Genomic DNA, 23,627 nt, shown 5'->3' with positions numbered 1-23,627 from the left:
AGTGATATTCCGGAGTGGCTCGACATCCGCCCCCAGCGGGATGTCTCATTGAGTGTCTGTGTGTAATGGCGCCGGTACCATTTCCACGGCGCCGACTTCCGTTCCATCTGTCGACTTTTCCACCGGTCCGGACAGACGGACAGACGGACAGACGGACAGACGGACAACCGACAGACGGACAGACGGACAGACGGACAGACGGACAACCGACAGACGGACAGACGGACAGACGGCAGACGGACAGACGGACAGACGGACAGACGGACGTCCAAATCAAAACCAAGGAAAACAGAATCTGCGAACGACAAATCGCCGCGGAACACTTTTATTCGGAGTTAAAATCCAGTATCTTGAACGGTGAACCCAAACAAGATCTTTCCATCGTATTATCTTTTTTTTACTCATTGAGAGGACAGCCATCCAGCTTGGTCTCTCACAGCACGGTCTCTCACAGCACGGTCTCTCACAGCGCGGACTCTCACAGCGCCGTCTCTCACAGCGCGGTCTCTCACAGCTCGGTCTCTCACAGCGCGGTCTCTCACAGCGCGGCCTCTCACAGCGCGGCCTCTCAGAGCGCGGTCTCTCAGAGCGCGGTCTCTCACAGCACGGTCTCAGAGCGCGGTCTCTCAGAGCGCGGTCTCTCAGAGCACGGTCTCTCACAGCACGGTCTCTCACAGCACGGTCTCTCACAGCTCGGTCTCTCACAGCGCTGTCTCTCACAGCGCGGTCTCTCAGAGCGCGGTCCCTCAGAGGGCGGTCTCTCAGAGCGCGGTCTCTCAGAGCGCGGCCCGTTCTCAGTCTGCCGCCGCGCCCACCGTCACGGCGCGGCCATAGCCGAACATTTAATACAGGTACCCGTGAAAAAGTGGCAGTTGGCACTGCGGACTGCCTTTTCTATTGGTTTCTCTATAAGTATTAAATTGTTTTTGTTTTTAACATAAGAATGACCTTCTATGACCAAACCGTGAATTAGATTCATGCAATCAGTCAGCCGGATAGCGGCTGATGGCTGATGTATCAATGCCGAGTGCTCTGAGTGATTTTCCCCGACCCATGCCGTGTCGCTAGTTTCGGCGCCGGTCGCCATTCCTGCCGTCGGCCGCCGCAGCCATCATGGCCGCCCGACGGCGCACACCTGCGTCGGACCGACGTGGGACGGTCCCTGGCAGCAGTGCACAGTCACTGCCCCCTCCCCCCACTTCCCCAGTGTGGTTATTTGGGCGGGCGGGGCGGGGCATCGGCATCAGTGGGAAATCTAGCCAGACTTCTAGACCAAAGAGCAGTCAAACCGTAAGGGAAATGCAAAAGAACAAACAATTGAACTGAAGATAGGTATTAGTTACATGATTTTGTAAAAGAAAGCCGAAATATCAAATTAGTAAGCATTAGAGATGTCAATCGGATACCAACTTTTTGGTATACCGATATCATCAAACCGATACCAACTTGGTATTTGGTATTTCAATCGTAATGTGTTTGGCACTTTGTTGGTATCATAAACCCTCACTATTGTATAAGAGGCTAAGAAATCGGTAAAAAGTTGGTATTTCCCTCATTTTCCCAAGTTGGTTTGGTTTCGGTATTTTCCCGTGGTTTTGGTTGGTATTTGGTTTGGTATCGGTATTCCGATTTTCCGTAATTGACGTCACTAGTAAGCATGGGTTAAGTATCAGTATGAGACATTAACATGAAAAGTCTGTCTCCCACTGACGTCTTTGTATAGCTCGGTGACGTGCCAATGCCGGTAGGTTCGACGTCTTGATTCAGTGGGTGACACCTCTGCACAGTCCGTGACGTCACTGCACGCCCCGTGACACCTCTGCACATCCGGCGCTGTCTCTGCGCCACCCCACAGGTGCGCCGTGACGCCGGCGTGTGACGGGCGGCGTCCGACCCTCCGTCACTCTGGCGTCACGCCGTGACTCGGCAGAGCTGACCTGTCACGGCTGCCGTGACGGCACTGGAGGGGCGCAGCTGGCGGGCCGGTCTGGCAGCCGGCAGCCGTCTGTATGTCCGTCTGTCTGTCTGTCGTGGCTCCGACAACTGGGTATCGGGGCTGTACCGGTGGCCAGTTTGTGCGGACAGCTGCCGAGGCGGCAACTGGACGCCTCGGCGATACTTAATTACTGTTACAATGCATCTTAGCTTCACAATGCATCTTCAAAAAATTTGGTGATCGATTCCTTTTGATTCACAAAATAAAAAAGGGAATGGTTCACGTTTGATTCAACCAAAAAATTCCAGGGGTCATAAAAAACTTCGATATCGTTCATTTTCTTGATAGAACAGTAGACAGGCTATGCATTTTGGGTAGTGCATATGACAATATAAAACGGGGAAAAAAGGAAGAAAAGCGTATGTTTGTCCTTTACCTTTTTGGGATTTTTTTTTTTATCCTAGAACTGCGGGTATAAGCCATCATAAGTATGCATAGGTAATCATGCTTTTGAAAATATAATGAAATATGAATATTCAGTTTATTTGCGTAATGCGTTTACCTATCATTAAGATGGCATGAGGCAAAGGCCACTATGATATCGCGGTCTATGGACGAGGTGATGAGATCACATGCATGTGATGAGGTTATACTGAATCTGGTTTTAACTGAGGTTTCATAAGTTGTCGCTTGCTTATAATTTATAATATGTATACCTTTTCAACATGTAGCTGCATGTGTCCCAAACAAGCCGCATTTTGAAGAAAAACATGCATTCGAGTGATGGTCGTAAAATAATCCTATTGCCCCGGATCGCTACACTTATCCGTCTGATGCTATAGGGATTGTCGATTCATTTGCAATTTCGATTTTTATTGATCACCGGGATGATCAGCAGCTGTTTGATCCTATAGATTCCCTGCACGCATGGTGTGAATTCTGTAGGAGCGATATTTTTACGGTGGGCGATATTGTGATGGTTTGATTTATGCTTTTCTCGGTCCCTCCCGCGATGTTGTTAGTGGTGTGTCCATCATCACTGGACCCTGGGGATTGTCGGCCCCATTCGCGGCGCGGTGTGATCGGAATCCGGTCCATATCCGGGGAGCGGCGTGGTCCCGGTCCGGTCCGATCTGGTCCGCGGGGCACATCTCAATCGGCGCTGACCGACAGCGGGTCCCGGCGGACCGGCGTCGGTCGGCGCGGCGGCTGTCACCCGGCTGAGTTTGATTTGTGGCGGCCGTCAGGCTGCCGTTCGGCCGCCGCCGCCGCCGCCGCTCCGGTGACGTATGGGCCGCAGCGCGGCGAGAGCGGCGCAGACGTGACGGGTGACGGTAGTGACGCGAGTTACACAGGAGTGGCAGCCGGAAGTGTGGAAACTCGACCGCCGGCCAGTTACCGGCGATAGGTATCTGTCACGGCTAAATGGCGGCCGGGATGTTTTTACCCGGCCGCTTGTCGCCCGATCTGGCCGGGTTAGATAAATCTTCGGCTGGGCAGCACAGATTAGAGGGGGCAGATGGAAAGAGATGTCTGGTGAGCGTCGAATAGCGCCCAAACGGAGTGGTGTTACCCAATGATGTGTGGCCTTCCGCCAGTGGCGTTATGGGTGCATAAAAGTTGCAGAACTGCCAAACGCTGTTGCAGAACGTGAAAAAAGCTGCAGAACGCTGTTTTCAGATGGGCTGTATTCTGATGTTGAATCACAGAAGCAAAAATGATGTTAGAGCTGAAAACAAACCTAACAAAATGACATTATTTTACAGTGCTTTAGTTACCACATCAGGAAGATAAACGCATGTGAATTGCGCAATGCGCATTGTGTGATGTGCGCTATAGGTACTACATTATGCTGATATTTCTTTGAAATGCCAATGGCCAGGTGGTCTGTCGTCCACCGCAATACTCGCCGCTGCTGCTACTGTTTCGAGTGTAAAAAAAACTTACGACATTTTTAAGACCTGAGGCGATCCGCCAAGTTGTGAGCCAAATTCAAAGCACTTTCCTTACTGGTCTGAAATCACTGACGGTGGTCTGAGATGCTACGAAAAAAATATCGGCAAACAAATACCAAATCTTAACCCAGTACGTCTTAATGTTAAAGAAATAACCGAAGGTTTGTTGTCAAAAGTACTTTAAACACTATTCGTTAGAATTGTGTTTTCTATTGAAAAACAAATATAAGTTCCCTGACAATTTGGCAAAAGTATTCAGTAGGCAATCTTACCTTCTCTTTTGAGCTGTGACGATACCTGTCATTTTTGGGACTTCCTCTTCGATTTGTTGAACCTTGTTGCATGCCTCGTCGTTCATTGCATGCAGTCAAATACATCGGCGGGGTTTCATTCAACTGCTCGAAGCGCTCTCAAGTGTACCATGTCATGTATCTGATCAACAGCAATTATAACATGAGCTACAATGGCCGAAAATTGATTCCCATACAGCATCCAGCATATAGGGTAGTGTGGGGTAATTTGAACATATCTTTACGTCTCCTCCGTTGTTACCAAATTCCAGCTCAACCCCGGATGAAGAAAAACTGCTTCAGTAGCGCAAGTGTCACTTGCTTTCACCATGCAAGCCTCATTTTTGGACGAGCCGAGCATACCTTGAATAGCATAGCCTCACTTCTCCACCAAGTCACGGTGTGTTCAAATTGCCCCACCGTGGGGTGATTTGAACATACTGCCTTTACCTGCCATAAAAACGATAGTCTCGCCAGCACCGATGTTGCTTGACACATAAACAAATAGGCAGAACATTTCTAAACATACCTTCACTTGAAAAATCAACACAACAACAAAAATAACACTTGCAGAGTGTCAATATCTGCACGCTGCACACCGGTCAGTTGACAGAATTCGCCTCTCTTCAATAAACAGAACGTCTATCATTTTTGTTCGATAAAAACTCTCCCAACCTTTCGGCATCTGTTATAGTGGTGCCAATCGAACCCTGGACATTTGGAGTTCTGATTTTGTACAATGTCCAATTCGGAATTGGTTGGACAAAGGTAGCAGACTGGACAACATTGGACGATGGCTTGCTACACTTCAGCGCTTTTTATAAAGCAATCTTGCATAGCATTGATTGGCGAATGGAAAGCTTGTTAAGCTCTCAATATAATGAACACTTTTCGGCTGGTAAAGTTACATTAAAAGCAATTTAAATGACAGTTTTGAGTGTTGATTAATGCGTAATTTTCGGACATATTTGGACAAATGGCTGACTTTAACATTTTTGAACGGAAATCAACGATAATGCCGGACATTAGACGGATATTAGACGTAAATTTTATAGAACTGGCATCACTAATATCTGTTACTGCTTTGGGTCGATAATATTGGCAAAAAAAAAAACTGGGAGCGTTGTTTTTTTCGGAGCTATCCATGTCTTTATTGAAATTCTCACACTATGTTCAAATTACCCCACGCTAAAAGTTATTTTGCCATATTTAAAAACAGGTTTCAAAAGGCAATTTCTTGGATTTAAGGCACTGATTAGGTCATTGTACAACAAAAGCCGTTGCGTATTAGGCGCTAGCAATGCAACATTTTGCGCTGCAATGAAGTTGCAATGACGTGTTTTTAGGCGTTTTTACTTGCGAAATTGATTTTTTACAGTGTGCGTCAACACCTTCATTCCCTGAAACTTTAAACCACGTTCATATGATAGCCCTTTTAGTTACGATAATTTCCCTCATTGGTCTTATTGTCATGCCACTTATGGATTTTCCGTAAGTTTGTGTTTTTCACACTATGTTCAAATTGCCCCACATGTTCAAATTACCCCACCCTACCCAAACAATCTTTGAAACCCGGCTCATGTAATTTCACAACGATACCTTATCGCATGAGGCTCACCAAGACTGCATGTGCAAGTTACTAGATATGCACTGCACAGTTACAGCTGTACCCGTCCATCCGTCCCGGTGTCGTAAGCTGAACACAGCTCATAAACAAATGGTTCATGAATAAGTGAAGGGATGCATAACATGCATTTTATAATCCCTGTTGTGTTCTGGTCGCTCACCAGGCGCTTCGGATGAGCAAGTAAATCAGTGTAATCATTACTGGTTAGCAGGATCGGAAACAGATTGCGCGTTAATGCATGGAGCGTGTGCTAATAAAAGAATAAATGCGCTGATTTTTTTTAGTAGAACTTGCAGATTTTAGTGACGGTATTTAAACTTTTTGGTATAATTTACTAAGGACACTCATTCAAAGGACCACATCATAGTTATTCGATTCATGTAGGTCATCCTTACCAGGGTTGTGCTTGACTCATGAGTCGAGTCAGAAATTTGACTCAACTCTGACTCAAATGAGTCAGATATGAGTCGAGTCGGATAAAGTGTTGAGCTGTTGAGTTGAGTCAGAGTTGAGTCGGACAAAAATATTAAGGTGTTGAGTTGAGTCAGAGTTGAGTCAGTAAAATAACTTTTGACATTGAGTTGAGTCAAAAACATTTAGGAACATGAGTCAGCTGACTCAACTTTCTAGAAACAATAGGTATATAGTATAAGTTTTTCATTCTCCCCCCGCTTAACAACTTAGGCCTGGCCCTGCTGCCGGATTTCCCCCCCCCCCACTCAACAACTTTTTTATCTGAGTCAATTTTGAATCAACACACTTGACTCAACAAAAAAATTTGAGTCAAGTTTGAGTCAACTCATATTTTCATTGAGCCGCTTGAGTCATGAGTCGAGTCAAGCGAAAAAAATCAGCTCCTTGTTTGAGTCAGAGTTGAGTCAGGGCATTCTGAAGTTGAATGATGAGTCGAGTCGGCAAATTTTTTTGAGTCGAGCACAACCCTGATCCTTACTGCTATAGGTACATAGCGTGGGGTTTGCGACACGAGAAATATTAGCCGTTTTCACGACGGTCTATCCGGCGAGTGCATCTAATTTGACCAAATCTGCACCATCTCTTTTACAGCAAATATCTTCATTTTATGAATTTATTTCAATGTTTAAATCGATGATGCTCTCTGATAATACGACAAAGCAGGCATATAAGCAATAAGTGTAACCCTAGCTGATAGCTACTAAGAGACACACTGAACCTGATTTGACCAAATCTGCACCTGATCTGCACCAGATGTGCACCAAATGTGTACCAGATGACCGTCGTGAAAACGGCTATTATCACTCCAAAAAGACCTGGGCACTAATTATAACAAAAAAGCAGCATGCAATTTTATTTGCGCCCAGTGGCTTATGTAAGAATGAATAACATTGACATTTGTCACTCGTAAATTTACGTAAATCATTCGCTCTTGTTATCTTAGCGTTTTGACATGAAGGTTTTATGTTTGAGCGGGCCATGTCCCCATGTGTGCCCAGTGATAAGAGCTACATTATCTTCTTCGGTTTGCTCATTATTTACTTTCAGCTTAGTTCTGTTTCTTTTTCTTGAATCTACTTCTTTAGGGCTGGATTTCTTTTTATAGAATGTTAAATAACAATTTACGAATGTTTTGTGATTAAATGAGCCACGAATGAGTAATGACATAAGATGTGCTGTAGGTGTTCATTTGAAATGAAGTTGGGACGATTAAAAGTCCAGGTGTTGTAGAAGATGATAGCCGTTTTCACTACGGCAATGTGGTACACATTTGGTGCACATTTGGTGCAGATTAGGTGCACATTTGGTCAAATTCGGTTAAGTGTGTCTCTTAGTAGCTATCAGCTAGGGTTGCACTAATTGCTTATATACCTGCTTCGTCATATTATCAGACAATACCATCGATTAAAACGCTCAAATAAATCAAAAAATGAAGATATTTGCTGTAAAAGAGATAAGGTGCAGGTTTGGTCAAATTAGGTGCATTCGCCGGATAGCCCGTCGTGAAAAAGGCGGATGAGTATTATCCCGACCAGTCATTGCAGCCCATTTAGTTTGCCATTGTTTAACAAACATTACTTATGCTCGCAAGTCGCAGCCTTTTGTTGCAATATTTTAATTGCTTTCTTTTTTATGACGTTGATAAATGTATGGTAAAATAAGTAAAATCAGACATCAAAGGGACCCTTCCACCTTCCAAAAAGTTAATGAATTGGCATAAAAGTGATGCACCGTGGTTAGAAAGCACTTGAACCATGCTTACATTATATCAGAAATGTTCTCGAACAGTTGTCTTAAAGTTATCACAAAGCTTGTATTCAATGCTTGTCTTATAGCTTAGCCCATGCAGATTTAGCTGACAAGTGATTCAATGTTCGTCAATCGTGTGAAAAAGTGAAGAAAGTGTTAACGCAAAATTGAACCTATTTTGTTTTATTTCTGCTTTTGGTCGAGCAGATAAATGGATTAGCGCATCGTGCCTTAATCCTCAAAATGCATTTACAAGGTTGGAAACCATGCAAAAGGACATCACTTTTAGGCTTGTATAATACGAAACATTTGCTTTTGATAATTGCAAAGACGATAACCATTGTCTTATTTTACGGCGAAACCTTAGGTGTGGTGTGGGAACCGTCAGGTTAAGAAAATATGCCCCTTCCATTTTTGAAAATTTCAGTTTTTCTGAGTCGGTGTCATATACCTGGGAATGACACTTTGTTTTCAATTTACTGATTAAATCATTGATTGAATTATAAATGGGTTATCTAATGTCCTCAGTTCTAAAAATTTGATGTTTTCTGCAACCAGTTATCATTTTTTCAGTAAAGCAAACTCAACGGCCACCAAATACCATGGTAAATTCTTATGGAGTTTGACATTGGGCTTTCCTGAACATACGCAGTCGAATTTGTAAACTACGAGTGCCACAGCCTAACACTATGCCAAAATGCCAACAAACAGCGTTCTCTATACCGAACAGAGTTGAAACATGTCGACTATTGCGATTGATTGTTTGGAAGCCCGAAGCACTAATGAGATGTGGACCTTTAGTTGGTGTTGCAGGAAAGGCATACAATAGGCAGGGACAACAGTATGCTTTTTTGTAGTAGACTGCGCAAACCAGACAGGCAAAATGCAGTTAGACATTGGGGTGAAGAAAATAATAATCCAGAGACAGAAATGAAATGTACTTGTTATCTGTCGAGGTTTATTGATTACTTGTCGATGAAGTAGCATAAGGTATTTTTACAAACGAAAACGTTTTTCAATTACAAAAAAAAAACACACACACACACCTGACCTCAACGAGCAATTCACATGTCAAGCTTTACGGTAAAAATCGTTGCTTTTTAAAGTGTGCCTACTCATCGACATATTCACATCTTTAAAGTACACATTTTTCTACATTGACTACAAATATCACGCCAACGCTGTAATATATAAGCGTTTTTCATAAGAATACTGATGATGTTTTCACGGCTGCTTACCATCTCAACTAGGTAATCTTCCCCCGTAACTGGTCACTTTAGCTGCCCCACAGCGTGCTCCCCAGGCTGCGGCGAGATGCAGCCCTCCCCTGATGGGTGAGCGCCGTATCTGTCCCCCGGATAATCGGTTCCCGCCCCGGCCCAGGTTTAACTGCCCTCCATCCAAAGGCCGCGGCGGCGCCCATATCTGCCACCACGAGCTGCAGGGCCGCGACTGATGACCAGCACAGTCTGACCAGCCGAGTCCAGTCCTGGCCAGCCCAGATCAGCTCGGTCGCGGAGATGCTGTCTCTTGTGGGAGCACTCCTGGGCCGGTCCCGAGCCCCGAATGGCATCATTCATCCCACCGCGCGCCCAGCCAGCGGGGCGCCGTTATCAAACCATTTAACAGCGTTAGGCCAACAAACAAGTATGCGTCGTGTCGCGGCGATCCGGCGGCGGCGGCGGTGAGATGGATGGGCCGCCCCACACGGCGCGCCGACGGCTGCGTCACTGCCTGTTTCCGGACGACGGCACGACCCGGCCATTCACACCCGTTCGTCGGTCTCGGCGCCGCTCCGGTCGACGGCAGTTTTTACGGCGGCGCCAGTCGACGGCAGCCGGTTGTGCCGCTTCCGGAGTATCAGCTCCTCCGTCCTTCTCGGCGGCGCTCCGGCGCTCTGCCCGCTCTCTCCGTCGGCGGCGGCGGTCGATGGGCGCGTGGCGCAGCCGGTCGACGATCCGGAGACGTCGGCCTCGGTGCCGCCGTCGTTTGCGACGATGTCGAGTCGGTAACGACTCTGGCGACGTCTGATGGCTGAGCAGTGTCGGAGGGCGCCGACGACACACCGCTCGCCGACCGATCAGCGCCCATCGGAGCCGCCGTTACACTGTCGTTTGGAGAACGACTGAGGGCGGCCGAAATCGACGACGATTTGCGACGAGAGCTGCTGGGGTCAACGGCGCAGTGTGGGCGCACACTGCGCTGGAAACGCACCATTCCGCCATTATCGGCAGTCTATTGATGATTACGGCGGCTCTCTTTTTCCAGATGTTTAATTCATTCGTTATCTCGTTTTTGGAAATAGACAGTGGAGGCTTTTAGCTTGTGTCGTTCTGAATTGGATCTACCATTTCCAGCTTTTCTCTGGCATTATATTGAGTGTGTAGCAAGGTACCGTTAAATTCGGCCGGCCTTTTTCTGCGTCCGACAGTCCAATCCTGGTGATTTATCGCCTCCGGGCCGGAGCGGAGGGGACCGGGCAGCGGCCCGCCCGAGCGGGCCGCGGGGCCGGGGCCGGGGCCGGGGGCGGGGGAGGGGGTGCGGGCCACCGCCGTCACTATCGACAGCCCGACCCCGTCCAATTACCAGCGGCGGCAGACGGCGCCGCGCGCACGAGCCGGCCCAGCTCCGCTTTTATTTCGAATTCCCGATGTGTGGCGCGCGCTCGGCGGCCGGCCGAGGCCACGCGGCAGTGTCCATGTTAGCGGAGGGCGGAGCCTGGCCGCTGGCCCCGCCCACTGGTGGCTGCGCGCGGCGCTCGGCGCACCGGCCGCCGCCGGCGCCGGCCGACAGCCTATCCATTCGCAGCGGTCGGCCGGCCTGATTGACAGTCGGTGGCCGGCGCTGGACGGGGAGTGTGTGTCGACCGGCGCGGGCGAGCGGGCGAGCGCGGTGGACAGGCGGCGGCGCGCGGCGGGGCTCGGCACGCGGTGCTGACACCAGTGAAGCGCGCGCGATTCCCGGACATGGCGAGGCGCGCGGTGTGAGATAGAGGGGGAGAGAGCGAGCGGCGCGCGACACGTGATTCTGACCGGTCGCGGACTGAGCGCGAGCCACGGACACTGAGACAGCTGCCAGCATGGCCGGCACTCGACCGGTAGGTGTTGATGTCGGCGGCGGCGTCTGAGTGTAGGTGTCTGTGTGTGTGTGTCCTGCCGTCATCTGGCGTCACCTGGCGTCTGACCTGTTGCGGCGCGCCCCGCTGACGCTGACGCCGGCACTCTGTGCCCACAGGAGGAGTACGGGCTGGGCCATTTCGGCGGCGCCATGGACGGCATGGCCGGCGCCATGTACGACCCGCACGGCCAGCGATCGCTGCACTCGCTGGGCATGAGCCACTCGCCGGCACACATGGCGCACGGCATGCACGCCTACCAGGCGGCGGCGGCGGCCAACCACGTCTCACCGCCGTCCCACCACGTCATGGGCGCCGCCAACGCCGTGCCGGACGCCCAGAAACGCGACAAGGACGCCATATACGCGTGAGTATAGCGCCGCCGCCGCGGCCGGCCGGCCTGTCCGGGCTGACCGGTCAGCTGGGGTCACTGAGGGGGCCGGCACGGGCTCCGGGAGCGAGCACGGGGACCGCGGCACCCTGGCGTCTCTCAGGGGTGTCTCAGAGTGACTCAGGGATGTCTGTGGCTGTCTCAAGACGCCACACGGCGTCGTGAGATGTCTGGAAAATTTCCCTCAGAACCTCTGAGAGCCCCAAAGCGCGTCAGGGATTGTTAGAACACCAGGGCACCACTCAAAAGCTAAAAAACATATTTACATCTACAGTAAGCATGAGTAGTTTCACACATCATAAATATCTATGTCTAAAAATGTAGGGAATATTTTTTCGGACATCTCGGGCCTGATCCAGTATGCCCCCGGACATCCCGGGCCTGTCTCAGTATGTCTCCGGACATCCCGGGTCTGCCTCAGTATGTCTCCGGACATCCCGGCCCTGCCTCAGTACATCTCCGGCCGTCTCTGTACTGTCTGAGGCCGGCTCGGGTGCCCGGCCGTCTCCTGGCAGGCGGGCCATGTGGCCGCCAGCTGCCCGCGCTCCCCTGCTCTCCCCTCGTCTCCTCTCAGTTCCTCCCCTCCTCCCCTCGTCGACCAGGCGTCGGCCGCGTCGTCTTCGACGTTTCCGGCCGGCCGCCTCCGCCGCCGCTGCGCCAAGGCCGAACTCGGCGAACGCGGCGCCCTGGGCCGGCCGGCTGGCCGTCTAACTGGCGCGATTGTTTCCAATGAGACGCGCAGCCGGCGTGGTGGTCGACCGGCATCGCTCGCCGCTCGCCACTCGGCCGAGCTCATGGCACATTCACGGCGCGTCCGAGTTTTATGGTCCATTAGCTGGGCCGTTCCGAGTGGGCTGCAGCGGCGTGGTGACCTGACCCGGCGACCTGACACCGACCCGAGACCTCCTCTCGCCAGTCCCGTCCTCCTGTGAGCTGAGACTGTCCCGGCACAGCGCCCGGCCCCGGCCGACTTTGCCGGCTGGAGTAATTTTCGTGTTATTGGTGCGCCGCTTATCTATAGACCGCCTAATATAGAGCCCTGTGTGCATAGCGTCACGGGGCAATTTAGATTTGGCGGCCGGGGCCGTAAAACACTCGGCTCGGGCGTAAAAGTCCACTGCGAAATATCAGCAGCAGCACGCCCTGCTGTGGCCAGAATCACTCCCGTTGATTTGCGCCCGTTTGAAATGACGCCGGTAAGGCGCGTCACAATGGTGTAATTGTCGGGCCGGTTTCATTCAGCTGGTGCCGCCGCTCGCTGTGCTGGTCGCTGATCGGGCCGAGCCGGCCGGCTGGCCGCCGCCGCTGCTGGCACATGTCAGCTGTCACCGGCCTGACACGGGGTGTGAGTGCCCGCGGGTGCCGCGGAGTGCTACGGAGTGCCGCGAGTGGCGTGTGGGAGCGGTCCGGCGGCGGCCGTCAGCCGCGGACCGCCGCGCCGCGGACGCCGACCAGGGCCGTAAATGCCGATAATCCTCAGCAAACAGAGGTCCGCGGCCGGCCCGCACCCCGTGGGTACCCGGCCGCCGCCGCCGCCGCCGCCTCCCCTCAGCGGGCGCTATTTTCGGTGGGTCGCACCGCTGGGTCCTTGCCCCCTGCGTGGCGGCGGCGGCGGCGCCGACTCCCCGGAGTCACTGTGCGCCGGCCGCATAGCTGGCCGCGGCCGGGCCGGCGCCCGCGCCCCGTGGGCGCCGCCACAGCGCGCGGATCTGATTAACCAGGGGCCGCCGGCAGCCGCGCCGCGCCGGGCCGGGCCGGGATGCCCGCGCCGTCGGCCCCCGCCCACCGCGGCGGCGGACAGGTATGCCGCGTAGAGCACGCACCCCTGTCATTACCCCCGGCGCGGCGTGTCGTCCGTCCCGATAACACCACTCCAAACTCATTTAATTAGGGCCGGCATCGCGCCGCGCGCCGCTGCGGTCGATCCGTGCCGTCAGTGACGTCCAGCCGCCGTCAGTGGCGTCCAGTGACGTCCGGTGTCGCCGCAGAGTGTGCCATGCTGGCGGGCCGCCGCCGGCTCACGGCGTGTTTGTTCGACGCGTGTTTAGAGCTCAACCGTCAGTGGCGCCGTCATATGCAGATAGGCGTGATTGATCGGACCCACACGCCCTAATCAGTCCGACTCAAAATATTGAGATATTACATGCAGCCGCTGACGGGAACCGCTGACGTGTCGGCGGCCCGGTCAGCAGCTCTAAATCGGGCCGCCGCCGCCCTGTGACGGCGGCCAGAGGCCTCCGCTCATGGTCAGGGGCCGAGACAGGAAATCACAATACCACAGTTTGCTGCAAAACGCTCCGACCTTTCTGTGCTGGTTGTGACAGACTGTCACCAGTTCATGTAGCTGTCCCCCGCCCGTGTGAGTGTCACCCGGTCGTGTGTGTCACCCGACCGCGTGTGAGTGTCACCCGGCCGCGTATGAGTGTCACCCGGCCGTGTGTGAGTGTCACCCGCCCGTGTGTGTCACCCGCCCGTGTGTGAGTGTCACCCGGCCTTGTGTGAGTGTCACACTCATCTGACGGTGACTCCCCCGTTTCAGGCACCCGCTGTTCCCGTTGCTGGCCCTCATTTTCGAGAAGTGCGAGCTGGCGACCTGCACGCCCCGCGACCCGGGCGTGGCCGGCGGTGACGTGTGCAGCTCCGAGTCGTTCAACGAGGACATCGGCGTCTTCAGCAAACAGGTGGGACTCGCGACTCCGACTCCGGCTCCGGCTCCGGCTCAGACTCTGGCTCAGACTCTGGTCGGGCGCGGTGTCCCGGCGGCCCATGCTCCCCGGACCGGGCCGGGCCGGGCCGGGCCGCGCTGCTCACTTGGCCCCCATTGTGGCCCATTGTGGCCGGCGGCGCCCTCGCCTTTGTGCGCCGAATTTCTGCGCCCGGCCCGGGCCGGCTCGGCCGGGCCGCTCAAAAGATGAAAAGCGGCGCGCGGGGGGCGCCGATGCGCGCCGCGATAGCCGGCTGGCGGCGATCACGGCGCGCCACTGCGCCGCGACCGTCACCGGCGCGCTGTTTGTGCCGCGTGCGTGGCCGGCGCGCGGTAAACAGCAATAATGAGGGGAGCGGACCGGTCCGACCCGCTCTGACGAACTGGGTTACTGACTGACTGACGGACGGACTGAGTGACTGAGTGACTGAGACTGGCCGGGAGGGGCCGGGGAAGCCGAGTCTATACACACCAGCTCAGTCCTCAGTCAGTCATATAGCGCCAGTCTCAGTCGGGGACCGGGGTGGGCTCAGAATCAGGACACAGTTTTAGAATCAGTCGGGGAAACCGGCCCCTGTGCTGAATGACCTCCGAGGCACATCAGTGTTGGCTAGGGTCGCATCACACACCACATCACATGGGCGCTATCAGCACCGGGAGCACTATAGTCTGTTATACATCAGCATTCAGTTTGTTATCTAACATCATTGCATCACCAGCGATTGCACTCCAAAAGATGTTTGTTCATTCACAGACCTCTGTATACCGTTTGCACGGATCCATGGTTCATTTTATCAGGCAGAGTACGTCTATCATACATCACTACATCACTTCAAACGTCAGAACATCCCCATCACTGTGGTTTGAGTATGGTCTGAGCAGATAGTAGCACGGGCTGTGTACCTCAATCCTAGTGATGTCAGTTACAGAAAATCAGGATACCGACACCAAACCAAATACCAACCAAAACCATGGAAAAATTCCGAAACCAAACCAACTTGAGAATGCCAGGGAAACACCAACTTTTGACCAAATTTACAGCCTCTTACACATTAGTGAAAATTCATAATACCTACCAACAAAAGACCAAAAAACATAAGGTTTGAAATACAGGCAGCTTTTGCCAAATTGTCAGGGAACTCAGATTTGTTTTTCAATAGAAAAACACAATTCTAAAGAATAGTGTTTTAATTATTGACAACAAACCTTCGGTTACCAAATACCGAGTTGGTATCGGTATACCAAAAAGTCGGTATCCGAGTGACATCTTTACTCAATACTATGTGATTCAGCGGCTGGGGACCGGGAACCCTAACCCTCAGCCCCGGCAGCACCGGCAGCCCCGGCCGGCAGCCCCTGCAGCCCCGGCAGCCCCGGCCCGCAGCCCCGGCCCTCAGTCCGGGCACCTGCCGTCTCTGCCGGCCGGGCCGCCGATCCCCGGTATAGCCCCACATACCGGGCCGGGCCGGGCCGGGCCGGCCGCTCTGCTGTTCCCACCGGCACCAGGGCCGCCACTGGGGTTTTTGGGACCGTTGTGCCGCTAATGTCCAATTTATGTTAAATATCTGATAGCCGATAGGCTGTGGCGGCGCGGCCGACTCTGGCCGCGTGTGTGTCGGTCTGCCCGGCTGTATGTACGGAATGCGGGAATGTGGTCAGCTATGGTGGCTGGAGCCGGCGGAGGCTATTTTTTATTCCATACTCACCGTCACAGAAAGATGATGATTTAATCTGACGAAAGATTTAAAAATGAAAAATCGGTGGTATTTGAAGCACTTCTATGGGCGGGTAGCTCACATTCCTTCTAGTAATTATACTCTATTGTAACGTAGGTATATTACTGTAAGTTGCTAATGTTTGCAGACTTCACAAACACTTTAACCTTTAAAACATGCATTTTCTTGAAAGCAGCTGATATGCCACTATTATATAATTTTTCATTACAATTCGGGTCGGGGTCCACTTCTAATTTGTGTTCTGCTACCTATATGACATTGTTGGCTGTTGAGGCTATATATTGTATAACTTTAACGATATTATGCACTCCGTGAATCAGACATAGTGTTGCCTCGAGTCATATCAAGTGTTCATATGTCCGAGTGCTGGTTTCAGTGTGCCCGGTGAGTGTCTGTATTTTGTCAGCAGTGCAGTTGCAGTGGCGCTGTATTTTCGGGTGGTCTGTCCTGTACGCTGTGACTGTATTCAGTGGCCGAGCCGTGTGCTGCTCCTGCTGTGATCAGGTGTCCGTGCCGTCGACTGCACTGTGTGAACTGAGCGTTGTGTTCAGGTAGCTATGTCGTGGTCTCTTCCTGCTGTTTACTGTACCCTCGCGGTGGCCCCAGCTGTCTCCCGCTCGCGAGTTGTGGGTCGTGGGTACTCGTGTCGCCCCTGTCCTGCATCCCATCCGAGCAGCTCTAAATCTCACCGGACTGCCGCCGCTCACACGGGCCGCGTTAAATCACACCGAGCCACACAGCTAAATCACCGGGGATGACGGTAAATCAGGCGGGGCCGGGCCGCGCGTGCCCCGCCGTCTCCAATTGGGGTGCCCGGCGCGGTCGACAGTTGTCGAGTGGCCGCGACAAATGTGACGCACCGGCCATCAGAGGTGGTGCGCCAAAACCGCCACAGCTGCGCCAGAATAGCACTCCGTTCTCCTCTGAAGGTGCGACAGGAGTCCTTGGGGAGCTATGGGAGGGACCAGGGGGCTGAAACTCTGGGTCAGCCCGAGACGCGATTTGTCGCGGCCGAACGGGCGTCTCGGGCAGTCACAGGGGCCGATGGCTCAAACCGAGCCCGAGCTGCGAGCTCACGGACCCGCTGACTGCGGGCTACAGTGTGGTGTTACAGCCTATCCCTTGCCGAACTTATCATATGCGACTGTGGGACGGCCCAGTGGCCATGCCGACAGCACCTGCCCGGTACTGGTACCAGCAGAAATCTGGTCGCCACAGTGCACACAAGAGTTGTAGCTCGTGAATGCCGTCCGGACGCAGTGCGGCAGACACCGGGCGAAGGTCCCGTGTCGTTACTGGCAGGAAAATATGACAAACGCCGCTTATTTTCTGTCCAAATTTATGTAGCGCTGTGGTTTTCCTGCTTGTTCAATTTGCTCTGGTCTGCAGACCGGTAGCCGGGAGGTCTTGTTCCTTTCACATGACTGGCCGGGCCGATGGTACGTCACGTGTGTGGCGCTGACAGTCTGTCACGGAGCTGTCACACGGGGCTGTCACACGGAGCTGTCACACGGCGCTGTCACAGTGGACCGTCACAGAGACGCCGCGCTGCAGTGGCGGGGGGACCGGCTCTGTGTCAGAGTACAGGGACAGCCCCGCCGCCCGCCGCCGGCCGGTGCGTGCCGCTGATGACGGACCGCGCACTCTTTAAATCCCAAATCAGCTACCGTGCTGCGTGAGTTGGTAAAGTCGGCCCCACGATCGGTATCGGCTGGGACGCAGCCGTCAGTGCAGACTGGAGGCGGTGGTATCGTAGAGACGGACAAACATCAGGGACACAACAAATAACAACAGCGCTACACGGACCCACTACACGGGCACAGCACGGATAATGTTCGGACAACGATACAGCGATGTCAGGCCGGTCGCACGCAGTAGACCTGTGACAGATCCCACGGGTAGGGGGATCCCTCTCAGATCCAGCCGGGCCGCGGCGGAGGCGCATGTCTGGGCGCCGTCCACTGGCCAGATGTATTCGTGATCGCCTATAACGCCGAGATGGAGGGGCGTCACGCGCGCCGCCGCCCCTTTCCGCGCTGTAACTCACACCCGCCGCGGCGCGGCTCTCACATCAGAGGCGCAGGAGACGGCGCCGGGCAAACACTCGGCACGAGGGCCCTCGGCGCGCGGCTAATTTTCAGCCACCTAAACCGGTGACACTGGGTGGCTGGGGCTGAGTTCCATACGCCTAAACCGGTGACATTGAGTAAACTCGGCACCGCTGCTGACCTCGGACGCCTGTGTCACGGTTTGACACTGTGGGTGGCGACAGTCCAAAGCTTTGTCCGCGTCCCCCCCCCGTCCCCTCCCGGACCCCACAGCGGGCCCCGCCTCTCTCACGCGGCCGCTCTGCGGCTGTTTTGACTCGCATTCATTCCACTTCATACCACTCGCACACAGACAATACCTATCACTCCACCGGCTGGCGACCAATAGAATTTGCAAATGTGTAAAATCGCTGGTCTGGAACAATTCAGTTTGATCCATTAGCCGGCGGCGCGGCATTGTGCGCCGTTTTCGTCGCGCGCGACGCGCCAGCTCGGGGCCTGGGGGCGAGGGGAGGGGAGGGCGCCGGCGTCCCGGTGACACTGCTGCTCTGTTTTCTTTTGTTATGCCAAATGGAATGTGATCTGCCCCGAGGGAGTGCGATTACCCCCAAACGAGGCAACGGATACACTGGGGAGCGGCGCACAAAAAGGCAGGGTATTAGAGCGGGCGTTTTTGCGGGGCGCCGGCCGGCAGCGGGATGCCAGAAATTGTGAGAAGGATAAGAAGGCTGCACTTTGTCTGATTTATCGGCGCCGCGCCGTGTAGAACAGGTGTATATTCGGCCCGGGGAATTCCTGGCACGCCGTGGCCCGATGAGCCGGCCGGCCGCCCCTGCGCTGTGCTCATCATGAAGACGACGAGAAAAAGCGGCCGTAACCCAGTTTCTCCCCGTATTTTTTGTCCGGCACCGTAAGTGTCGGTGGTGGGTCGCCAGTAATCAATAAGCCACTGATCGGGGCAGCCAGTAAACGTCTCCCGGAGACGGGGGTCGGCTGTAAACCGTTTCCGGGAGGCGGTCCTTCTCCCTGGCGCCGGCCAGGGGTCGGTCGGACCCTCCGGTTGGACCGTGCCAGACCGGAGCCCCTCCGAGGACCGTGTGGCGCGGCCAAAAGGACTGCTCAGCGGCCCATTTGTCTCGCCGGCAGGGCGGACATTCCTAGCAGCCGAGTGCGCCGCGATTTGTTACGGCCCCGGTCCCAGATTGACGCCAGACAAGCGCGCCACAAGATGGATCCCGGCGGCTGTGTTCTCGCCCGTCTCCCGGCCGGGGGGGGGGGGGAGGCGCGTTCCTCTGGTGACCTCGCTCGGTCCGCGGGCGTCCCCCCTGCCGCGACCGGCGCTCGACCGGCGCGGTGCTCGCCACACCGCGCGACACCCGATACCGCTGGGAAATCGTTAAAACATAACGAGAAAAACCGATCCGTTTGCTCCCCTCGCTTGGCTCGGACTCCCCTCCCTGCTCTGCTCTGACTCCCCAGTCCCCTCTGTTGAGTGTCGCTGCCCTGTCGCGGCGCCCCGGCAGCGCCCATGTTTTAAACACGTGCTGTGCACCCGTCCCTCCTTTGTATTCATATGTGCTGTGATCGGCAGCCGGTTGTCGCCTGTCGCGGCGTGTTGCGTCGCTTTCGACGCTTTGTTTGCAGCGTCGGGTGCGATGCGGGGGCATCTGCGGGCCCGTCGAAATTCGCCAGTCTATTGTGAGTTGGTCGGTTGAGCGGTTAGAATTAGGGTTCAGCCTTGGGATCCGAGTGGATCAGAATTAGGGTAAGGGTTGAATAATGTGTACGGTTTAGGATAGTCACGTGGGGGGATGGGAGTGAATTGAAGTTAGCTAAAATGTGATGTGTATGTCTTCAGTGTGAATAAGTCAATGGCTTTAGTTCGATGTCGAATACCAAAACAAGGATAGGGACCGGCCGCTGCGGAGGGCATTCGGGTGTCCGCACAACTTCTCGACTCAGACAATATTTACCGACCGGAGAGTCGATTGGGTATGTGTGTCGGTGTTCTACCGTTACCGGCTGGTGAGCAGCTGTAGTCGTGTACGACAGACCGGTGTACGGCGGGGGGCGGGGGGGGGGGGGCAGCCCGCGGCGGTCCGCTGTGACCGATGCACAGTGGCCCTTTTTCAGAATTAGCACGCATTAATACCCACATTACCTAAAAGTGGTGCAAGACATCACCACGTGATCAAGGACGTATTCCCTGCCAATGCAAAGAGAGGAAAAGAAACGAACTGCCCAAGGAGATTCGGCCCAACAGCGACAGGCCGCTCGGCCCAAGCTTTGGCGCACGTTCGCACGGCTCGCCCGCCGGCCAGGCCGCTCCGAGCGCAAGTGTGGCGAGCCCGCCAGCCGACCGCGCTGCACTGACCGCCAGGACGCCCCAGGGCGTCACGTGACCGCATCTACAGCTGTTGCCAGCCACCGTTAGTATAATTTCAATTAGCACATCTTATGGCAAAAGTCAAGCCACATTTAGGCGCACACCAGGTGACACCAGTTTCGAGCCAGGTCAATGAGCTTAGTCGTATCGACTCAGGAGCCACAGCCGCTCGCGGACTGAACTGGCTCACGTTATCCACCGTAAAAGCAAAATGGCGCAAAATGGCGCGATGCCCTTTGGTGGACATGGTCAGAAGAGATCGGCGATTCGAACGATGTATAATACGACATGTGCTGGAGTGTGCTACTTAACATAAAGCTTCATATGTATGCCGCCATCTCCAGTTAATAATTGTCCTGTTATTGTGTCCACAATATTCGGCAGAAGTAGTCTATCTAAGCTTATATAATGAAAATAGTGGTTTCTAGGGCTTCTACGTAAACTCAGCTTCACATCCATGCCACTAATTTTTAATATTTTCGCATCGAAAGTCTTACAAATTGATGTTCATTCTACTCCACTTTTTAGGGTCCGCCGGTGGTGTCCGCGCGCTTCTCAACAAACTTCGATTTTGCGGTCAGTTTTACCAAAGATAGTTATTTTTTAGGAGGTAAAAATGGCACCATCGGATAGTTTGGAATGTTTTGCACACGATTAGACTGCTTTTTACTCAAAAGAAGAGAAAAAATATTTTGAATTTATGCGTGCTAATTCCGAAAAAGGGCCACTGTGCGATGGCTGGGCCGCCGGACGGCAGTGGGAGTCGTCAGCCGCCGGCTGTCGCCCCGTGTCACAGCAGGTCACAACCGGCTGTCAACCATCAGCCCTTTATCATTCACAGCCGTGTTTGTGTGCTTGTTATACATCAGTGAATCTGTGCTGAGGCCGATATTCCCGGCTCCATCGGTCCCCATCCAAACCATGTGTCAATCAATCACCGCCAAACACATTCATCATATTCATCCTGCCTGCTGTACTTGAGCTGCCGTGCCAATGCCAGCAAAATTATCACTGCCTGCTGCTGCGGCTGTCAGTCATTTAAACTGCTGCTCCGTTCTGTGTCCGTCCGTCTTTTGTTGTGAGTTTAGGCATCAGTTTTCTTATGTCATTTGTAGCTGATTCCTCTGTCTGACGAGGCCGGAGTGCCCTGGCACGTGTCCTGTCCCGAGTGCCGTGCACCCCTGTCATGATTGCTGCACTGTCGGCCGGCGCACAATGTGCGGGTCAACACCGAGTGTGCCGCCGCTGTGATTAGCTCGCCGCTGTGAGCGCGCTGACTGGTTAATCGGCGCGCCGCCGCCGCCGCACTATTTGCATACGCGCCGGATTATTTCCCCGTGGTCCTGTAGACGAGTGTTTGGATAACCCTTCCCCGGCCGGCCGGCCGGGCGCATTGTGGCGGCGCCTGCCGGCCGCGCTGTAAATATTTGTCTGTTTTTGTGCGTCTCTGGAGGACCGTGTCATGTGGTGTGCCCGTGTGGCTGTGTGTGTGCCCGCGGAGGCCGTGGCCAAACTCTGACCCATCCGGGAGGTTGCGTGTGCCCGTGACATTAACCCGGTGCGGCAGCCCTCCCGCCTTTGACGGCTCTGACTCTTGCGTGTCTGTTTCAGATTCGAGCAGAAAAGCCATACTACAATCCTAACCCGGAGTTAGATAGTCTAGTAAGTACCATCGGCCGCCGGCGGCCCCTCGCGACACCTTGGCGCGTGCGCATGGGGGTGGGGCGGGGGGGAGGGGCGGGGGCGGGCGTCAGCTTTGTCGGAGCGTCGCGTCGTTTTGAGCGTGTACCGTCGGCCGTCGGAAGGTGTGTATTTTTGTCGAGGACTGACGAGGGGCTGGCAGACGGCCTGGCCAGCGCGGCGCTGCCAGACAGATAGGAGCGACGATTGTGGGCGCCGGCGGAGACGGAAAAACAGAGGGCGTCGCGCCGACTGACCGCCGCTCGGTCAGGCGGCTGGCAGCGGGCGCCCGCCGCCGCCGGACATACCGGGTGTCAGCCGGCCAGCCGGGGCGCCGCCGAACCCTCAGGGAGCCGGGTGGTCACCGCCGACCCGCTGTGGGGATAGGTCAGATGTGAGGGGTGGTGTAGATATAGCGTCCGGTCACGGGGTTGGGGTGTGTTAACGGTATCCGTGACTGCACCAATGCACCATTGCCAGCGGCCGCCGGCACTGGGCGAGGTTGAGCTGTCAGACTAGGGACGGGCTGTAATCCAGGCAGGGAGGGATGTAGAGGGCCGGAGAGGGGCTCAGGAGGGCTGCTCTGCCTTCCGGTGCTCGCTCTCGGCGCGCTCGTCTCACCTGCGCCGCATCTGCCGCTGTCACTCAGTGCGGCGAGCAGCGGCGCGCTGACTAACCCGGCTGCAGACCGCCACCCCGAGCGGTTCGTATTGAGTAGCCCGCGGCTCCACCGATCAAAAGATGATTCAGGCGGCCGAATTCACGTATCGATCAAGCATGGGTAATTCGGAAATGGCGTCCCATGGACTGTGGTGCTAGGGGTTTGGCCCGGCCGCCGTGGATATTGCCTATTGTGAGCGCGGGCGGGCAAGTAGAAACATCAGAAATTCATAGGGAGTGCGGCCGGCTGCTGCAGCGCCTGACTGACAGTGCATTCCTGGTGGGCGGCGTTTTAGCGGCCGGCGCCAGATGCGGTCCGCTCGCTATTTCATTAAGCCCACGCAGGAATGTGGCGTCGGTCACGGCTGAGTGGCGTCGCTGCAGAACGGCGGTCAGCGGACAATGTCGGCAGCACGCGACAGCGCGGCGGCGGCTGTCGGCGGCTGTCGGCCGCTGTCGGCAGCCGCTGTCACCTCCCGCTGGCAGCCATTGTTGAGCCGGCCGACCGGCAGACGCCGCTGCCGCCGGCGCTCAATTGAACTCACTTGAAGCGTTTAGCCCACAAGTTGAGACGATATCTTGTAGGATCGGGGCCTGTCACCGGCCAGCTGATTTATGGCGGCCCGATACGGCTGTGGCCGCCGGTGACGTCACACCCCCGCTGACCGGCTGATGACGTCACACCGCCGCTGACCGCCGCACCCGCTCTGTTTCAGATGGTGCAGGCCATCCAGGTTCTGCGGTTTCATCTGCTCGAATTAGAAAAGGTAAGTCGTGAGCGCTGCAGCGCCGGGCGTGGCAGCGCGCCGTCCCACAACACGCGGGCCTGCACCGTCCGTTTTGGACCGCCCCTCTCCCCCCTCTGCCCTGCCCGCT

General features: G+C 54.7%; 1 protein-coding gene across 6 annotated transcripts in view; it reads left to right on the top strand.

Moving 5' to 3' along the window:
- Window positions 1–10,806: 10,806 nt before the first annotated feature.
- Window positions 10,807–23,627, top strand: part of LOC122381200 (homeobox protein homothorax-like) — a 126,964-nt gene continuing 114,143 nt past the window's right edge. For 3 of the 6 annotated variants that reach the window (XR_006256488.1, XR_006256489.1, XM_043365100.1), the window contains exons 1-5: window positions 10,836–11,128; window positions 11,266–11,513; window positions 14,077–14,218; window positions 22,023–22,073; window positions 23,468–23,518. Coding sequence is in view for 2 of the 6 variants with exons in the window: in XM_043365100.1 (XP_043221035.1) it covers window positions 11,111–11,128; window positions 11,266–11,513; window positions 14,077–14,218; window positions 22,023–22,073; window positions 23,468–23,518 (510 nt within the window). In the remaining 4 variants the exon portion in view is untranslated. Of the gene's footprint in view, window positions 11,129–11,265; window positions 11,514–14,076; window positions 14,219–22,022; window positions 22,074–23,467; window positions 23,519–23,627 lie in introns of all 6 variants that reach the window. The other 3 variants (XR_006256490.1, XR_006256491.1, XM_043365127.1) reach the window with 2 other exon arrangements.

Source organism: Amphibalanus amphitrite, unplaced genomic scaffold, assembly GCF_019059575.1.
Source record: "Amphibalanus amphitrite isolate SeventyFive unplaced genomic scaffold, NRLGWU_Aamphi_draft 000010F_arrow, whole genome shotgun sequence".
Lineage (NCBI taxonomy): Eukaryota > Metazoa > Arthropoda > Thecostraca > Balanomorpha > Balanidae > Amphibalanus > Amphibalanus amphitrite.
This window is presented reverse-complemented; position numbering and strand designations above follow the sequence as displayed.